The sequence below is a fragment of the Mesoplodon mirus genome (assembly GCF_964341445.2).
Source record: "Mesoplodon mirus genome assembly, chromosome: 7".
NCBI classification, from domain to species: Eukaryota; Metazoa; Chordata; class Mammalia; order Artiodactyla; family Ziphiidae; genus Mesoplodon; species Mesoplodon mirus.
Window position 1 is genome coordinate 68,606,829 of NC_138983.1, and position 6,535 is coordinate 68,613,363.

Sequence of the window (6,535 nt, forward strand, 5' to 3'; positions counted from 1 at the left end):
GGGAAGAAAAATACCTTGACTCTGGCGCTGTCTACGCAGTGTGGCTCAGAGTCCAGAGGATGAGAACGGGTTACTCAGAGTGTGGTCCCTGGACGGCAGCACCAGCCTCGTCTGGGAGTTGCACGAAACAGAATCTAATTTTTAACAAGCCCCCAGTTGACTCCAAGGCACTCGCAAGTTTAGGGGGCCCCGGCACAGAACATAAGAGCTAGGCAGCCCTTTCGGTCTTTGCCCACAAGGGAACAAGGTCGTGAGGGAAGGAGGGCTGGGTGTGCTGCTGACATTTCTTCCACCTTCAGTTTCTGCGCCTTTCGCAGGGCTTCCAACAGCGCTATGTTGGGACAAAGCATCCGGAGGTTCACAACTTCTGTGGTCCGTAGGAGCCACTATGAGGAGGGTCTGGGGAAGAATTTACCATTTTCAGCAGAAAACAAGTGGCGGTTACTAGATATGATGACTTTGTACTTTGGGTCTGGATTTGCTGCACCTTTCTATATAGTAAGACACCAACTGCTTAAAAAATAATCCATGAGACAGATACGAAGAGGAGCATTTTAAGATGTGCGGTCTCTTTGAAAACAGGATCAAACTCTTGAACTCAGCATACTAGATACGTTTGTAAATAAACTTATAGCATTAAAAAAAAAAAAAAGAGGTAGGCAGACCCCTGGAGGTGGTGTAAGTGGCGAGTGCAAGGCCACAGACAAAGTCAGGGGAGAGCCTGTGACAATGTCTCCCCCCAACTCCCAGTCTGTGGCATCTGTGCTACCGCAGCCAAGCTGGGGCTGGGGCTTTCTCACCACTGCAGGGTCAGCCTGATGATAGCCACCGTGCCCCCCCAGCTCTTCCACAGCTGACTCCCCCACGGGGCCCCCTTCAAAAGGAAGACAGCCCCTGACTTCCACGCCACGCTTTACTGAGGGAGGTGGTGGGGGCAGGGGCCGACTCAGACATCACTCACTAACCTTGATTCTCATTCTCAAGGCGGTGGGGGGCGGTCCTCCTGTCCTCCTTCTCAAACCACGACCTTGGGGCAGATGTTCGACTTCTCTCCCTCTCCCCATCACCAATCTCCTTCAGGAGCCACACAAGTCTCAGTAGAGCGAGCACAGACTTTGAAGTCACAAAGACTCAGGTGCAAAAATCACTTTCATTACTCCCTACCTGTGTGACCTTGGGCAGGTTGCTTATCTTCTCTGAGCTGCATTTTCTTCATCAGTCAAATGGAGATGAGAATAGCTATCTCGTAAATGGATGAGATGATACGTGTCTAATGCCTCACACAGTGTCCCCTTCCCTGAGCACCTTCCATCACTGATCACCAGGCCTGGGACCCAGGTGTTTGGGAATGATGTGGATGGTGCCAACCCAGGACAAGATTACCTGGGGGTTGCTGACTCCAACCCCACAGGGAATGCCACGGGGTTGGGGCCAGTGCAAGGACAGGATCATCACTCAGGGTCTTCAGGCACACAAGACCTGACCCATTGTACTCCTATCACTGCACCAGCTGAAACCAAAGCCCAGTTCCCCTCTGGGCTCAGACTCATGCTAACAACTGCAGGTGGGGCCAGGAGCACACCCCTTCTAGGGTCCCAGTGGCCCCATGTGGAGCTGCCCAGCCGGGCTGATGGTCCACATCAAACCAAAAGAGACATGGGAAAGAGTAACACCCAGAGTCCTTTGCTTCTGGAATTGAAGTCATCAGCCCCCAGGTGATCTTATTCTGGGTTGGCATCATCCAAGTTATTCCCAAACACCCTCTGAGCCACGGCTTCCCACATCCTGGCCCAACACAGTGAAAAGGATCCTAGGAAGACTTTCAGGGACCACAGCTAAGAACAGCCATCGTCTCCCCACCCACAGGACAAACATCACACACAAGCATCACACAAGCATCATCCTGGCAGAGTCAGAAGGGTAGGGAGAGGAAGCAGAGCAGCCTGGGAGAGCTGCTGCCCACATAGACCAGGACTCCCTTCCCTGGTCTGCCTTGCGCCGTTGCCCAAAGCTCCGAAGTCATTTAGCACATTGCCTTCCCAGGCAGGTATTCCTTCCAGAACCCTACTCCTCAAACACCCTCAAGGATGCCTCCCTCTCTCTCAGAGTAAGCGTAATTATACTTATAATCACCGCTATTTGTTGTGTGCATGCTATGTGCTAAATATTTTATGTAATCGATTACCCAAATTGACCCTCAGAAAAATCCTAGGAGAAAGAACACATTAGCATCCCCCCCCCCTTTTTTTTTTTTTTTTGCAGTACGCGGGCCTCTCACTGTTGTGATCTCTCCCGTTGCGGAGCGCAGGCTCAGCGGCCATGGCTCACGGGCCTAGCCGCTCCAAGGCATGTGGGATCTTCCCAGACCAGGGCACGAACCCGTGTTCCCTACATCGGCAGGCGGACTCTCAACCACCGTGCCACCAGGGAAGCCCTAGCATCCTCTTTTATAGATGAGGAAGCTGAGGCTCAGAGACAAAGAGGAAAATATTTGCTCAAGGCCACACAAGGAGCAATACAGAGTGAGGATTCCCACTGAGAGCCCTTTAATTTCAAGGTCATGTTCATGGCCACTGGGCTAACAGATGTCATCGTCAGAAAGATTCCTCTACCTTCTTAGTTCTGTTGCTTAACCAATTATGTCTATGTTCCTGATCAATTTGGGGACCACATGCAAACACCCCAATTTCACTGGAGATGATCAATATGGAGGTTGGCAGGATTATCACCTCCCTCATTCAGCACACTCTACCTACACTGATATGACCCCAAGACATCAGCTCTCTAGGCAACCTTCCTCCACTGCTGACACACACTGAGCTAATATCAGCACGAGAATCTAAACATTTTTTACCTTCGCAGATTTCCAGAGGGACTGGGAGTGGACTTGCCCCCTTCCTGATGGGGTCTCAGAGTTAGGATACGGCAGAGCAGTCCCTGGAATCTTCTCTGCTGGTTCAGGCTGTCCCCACTGCTTTTCCTTTGCCCTGAGCCTGTAAACTCCACATTCCTCATTAACAGCAGAGTCAATAATTGCACTTCTTCGACTAGCAAGAGTCAGACCCATCCCCAGGCACCCCAGGTGCGCCAGACCTGTGTACTTTTTCAGAATTTATATTTAAAAAAAATAACGATGGCTTATTCCAAATGGCAGATCTGTCCTCCTGACCCGTAGCTTTTGTTTTAGCTCCTGAGCTCAAGTCAGAAGCCTGGAGCCAAAGGGCCTTCCTGCAGATTCAGAAAGTTCTCTCTGGCCATAAGGCAGCCCCCTCCTCATTCTTTCCCTGGTAAATGATACGAAAGTTCTCCCTAATTAGAGTTTCCCTTTAAGTTCTGTCGACTGCTAATGAGTAAGAAAGAAGAGGCACTTGGGAGCCCTGAAGAAATTATTTGAAAGCAAAACCAAGTGGCCTCGGTAAAATATCACCATTTCAGTCAAAGGGATTTTTTTCCCCTTACACACAACCACCTGACACAGCCCAGCTGGCAGCATATTGAGAAATTAGAGAACGGGCCTCTATTATTCCTGGGCTTCTTTTGCTTCGCAAACTGTCTCCTTATGAACTTGACCCTACCACGACCCCCGATCTCTCTCAGCCAAGGCAGGAGCTGGTACCCCCTCTTGCCCAGGGGTCCAGAGAAGGTAAGTTAATTGTTTGAGGTTGCACAGTAAGTTGACAGCCGGCAAGAACTGGGTCCTAGGGCTATGCGTTCAAGGTCATTTCATTCCATCACTAAGAATTCTGAGTGTTCACTGTGGGGCAGGAATGATGCTTTGCAGGCACTAGCTCATTCATTTATTCCTTCACCAGTTATTGAGCAAAGAGTTATGCAGTTGCTGGACCTACAGCAGTGATTCAAACAAAGTCCCTGCTCTGCTGAAGCTTACATTCTAGCCAGGGAGCCAACAATAGACAAATGTACATGACAATGTCAGCCGCTGCGGGTAAGGGAATTGAGAAAGCCTGGAAGTGCTGTTTAGAGAGGAAATCAGGAGTCATCTTTGGGAGGAGGTGGTAGAGATTTGAGCAGAGATTAATTAAGGGCGGAGACAAGCTTTGCCATTATCTGGGGGCAAGGCACTCAGGCAGAGGGAACAGCAAGTACAAAGGCCCTGAGGCAGGAGCCTGCTGTTCAGGGATGGCAAGGAAGCAGGCTGCAGGCTCAGTGCAGGAGGGGAATCTAACTGGAGATGAAAAGAGGCCGAGGGCAGATCCCACAGGGCCTGCAGCCCACGGGGAGGACTTCAGATTTTATTCTAAACACTCTGTGTTGTGTGCTCAAGAAAACAAGTTCCAATTTCAGTTTCAAAGGGCTAATCTGGCCCCTCTTTGGAGAACAGTCTGGAGGAGGTCAAGGGTGGAGGCTGGGAGCTGAGTAAGGGGCAGATGAGATCATCAAATCCTTCGGCAACCCTAGAAGATAAGTCGTATTATTACGAGGCAACTGAGGCTCCGAGAGATTACAGAACTTGCTTCAGGTTTTACACCAGGACTCGGACAGGCTGGGAAAGAACCCACATTTGACCCCGAGCCTGAGCTGCCCCAGGACTAGAAGCTCAAAGAGCAAAAGACACCAAGGAAAAGGGCGGGTGCTGGCTGCCGTCTTTAAGGAATAAAGCTCTCTCATTTCAGGCCTGCCTCTAGCCAGCCCCTGGAGCCCTGGTTCACTTGAGAACCACCATTTATCGGGGCTTCGCTGTGTCCCAGGCACAGGCCGGGGCTTTGACGTACAGGATCTCATTTAATCCTCACTGTAGCCCAGGGATCTGGGTATTATTATCCCTGTGTTACCAGATGAAAAAGATCTCATTTTCTCAGTGGAGATAGTGAAAACATTCCAAAGCTGCTTTGGGGTTTAATTCACAGAAACCTCAGCATTTAATCTACTAAAATCAGAGAGAAATCCCCTCTTTGGTTGGCCCTGGGAGCCTGGGTCTGCCCACAGTCCATGGCGGAGAACTGGCCGTTCTCACTTGCACACGTGCACATGCTCACACACTCCACGCTGCACCCAACCCATCCGAACAATGCCAGCCCCTGTGAGTCTTGGATGGCTCCCTCTCTCCCTTCTCGTCAGAGGGCTCTTGTCCCCCTAAAGCCCCTCTCTCTCCTCTACACTCACACAGCTGATGGCCTCCCTCAGGCCACTTGACAGCCCCTAACGCCCCCGCCCACACTGAGAGGCTCCCCCTGGCTGCAGTGACACTCACACGCCCTCCATCCTTCTGCACCCTGGCCTGGCCCTCTCCCCTGCCTGCTCTTTCATCTGCATCAAAACTTACCAGACCGGGCTTCTCTGGTGGTGCAGTGGTTGAGAGTCCGCCTGCCGATGCAGGGGACACGGGTTCGTGCCCACATGCCGCGGAGCTGCTGGGCCCGTGAGCCATGGCCGCTGGGCCTGCTCGAGGCCCACGTACCGCAAAACAAAAAACAACAAAACACTGATCTAGAGCCTGATTGTGGAGGTCAAGTCCCAGCTCCACCATCACCAGCTGGGGACCTCAGGCAGGTCACCAAGTCTCAATTTTTGAAACTGTCAAAGGGGATAGATAATACAACAGCACCTCCTCTGGGGAGTGCCAGGAGACTAAATTAGATAATGCGCATTCAGCTCCAGGCAGAAGCACTGCGTGAGTAAACGCTTAGTATTAGCTCTCATTAGTATTGCTTTAGGCGGGTGTGCTCCACTCAGCACTCCCCCGCAGAGCCCACCACAAAAGAGGCGCCTGGGAGGTAAGTGTTGTATTAGAATCTGTTTAATTGAACTCCTTGGGTTGCCAAGCGCTGCCCAGGCGGAGCCCAGCCCTGGCCACCTCCTTCTGAGGCTTCCCTGAGAACTCACGTTCATTCCTCAGTGGGTTGGCAAGCTGGGTCCTCTCTGGGACCCTTTCAAGATCAGCTCAAGTGCAAACAGGTGAGAGCTCAAGGCAACCCTCCAGGACCCCTCTGTCTTCTCGCTCTTGGCCTCCTCACAGCATGGCCTGTCCTGTAACAGGACCCCAAACCCCAAGAGTGTCCCTGGTGTGTTCTCAGGACACAAGCCCAAGCATCCCAACCCCTTAAAGGCTGACCACTCTGGTCGGTGGCAGGGAAGCCCACCCAGGCCCCTCTCCCGTCTCTTGATCCCTCTGGCCTTAGGTCAATGAATAGTAAGATTCTGATGAGCAAAAGAATTGGTTTAGATACGCTCATCTCATCCTTCCCCGGGACCTGCCAATCCAAAAACCTGTGTCCTGGCACCCTGGAAACAAAACTTCACAATTTCTGGGAAGGCTGGAAGATGCCTACAGGCCTTCTGCTGTTACATTTATCAAGAGCTGTAAAATGTAAGAGCACATTAAGTGTGACAGTACGATTGCCAGGAATTCATTTGTTGTTGCTAAGGCTTTACGGTGCAAATGAAAGAAATCTCTGCAGGGGAAGGGAAAGCCTTCATCCCTCTCCTCATCCCTCCAAGCAGCCTTTTCCTCACTCCCTGTCGCCAAGAGGACATCTAATCTGCTAGATGGGCTGCGTTTCCTGATCAGCAGGGT

The 6,535-nt window shown here is 51.5% G+C and overlaps 1 protein-coding gene across 1 annotated transcript; it reads left to right on the plus strand.

Moving 5' to 3' along the window:
* Positions 1-279: 279 nt before the first annotated feature.
* LOC309807802 (cytochrome c oxidase subunit 7C, mitochondrial-like) lies at positions 280-930 on the plus strand. Its single transcript, XM_082627748.1, has one exon. The coding sequence runs from the start codon at positions 334-336 to the stop codon at positions 523-525; it is 192 nt and encodes a 63-aa protein (XP_082483874.1). The 5' UTR covers positions 280-333; the 3' UTR covers positions 526-930.
* The last annotated feature ends 5,605 nt before the right edge of the window (positions 931-6,535 follow it).

What these genes read in the sequence shown, in the direction of transcription:
- LOC309807802 (XM_082627748.1), top strand. Translation starts at nt 334, where the DNA reads ATGTTGGGACAAAGCATCCGGAGGTTCACAACTTCTGTGGTCCGTAGG.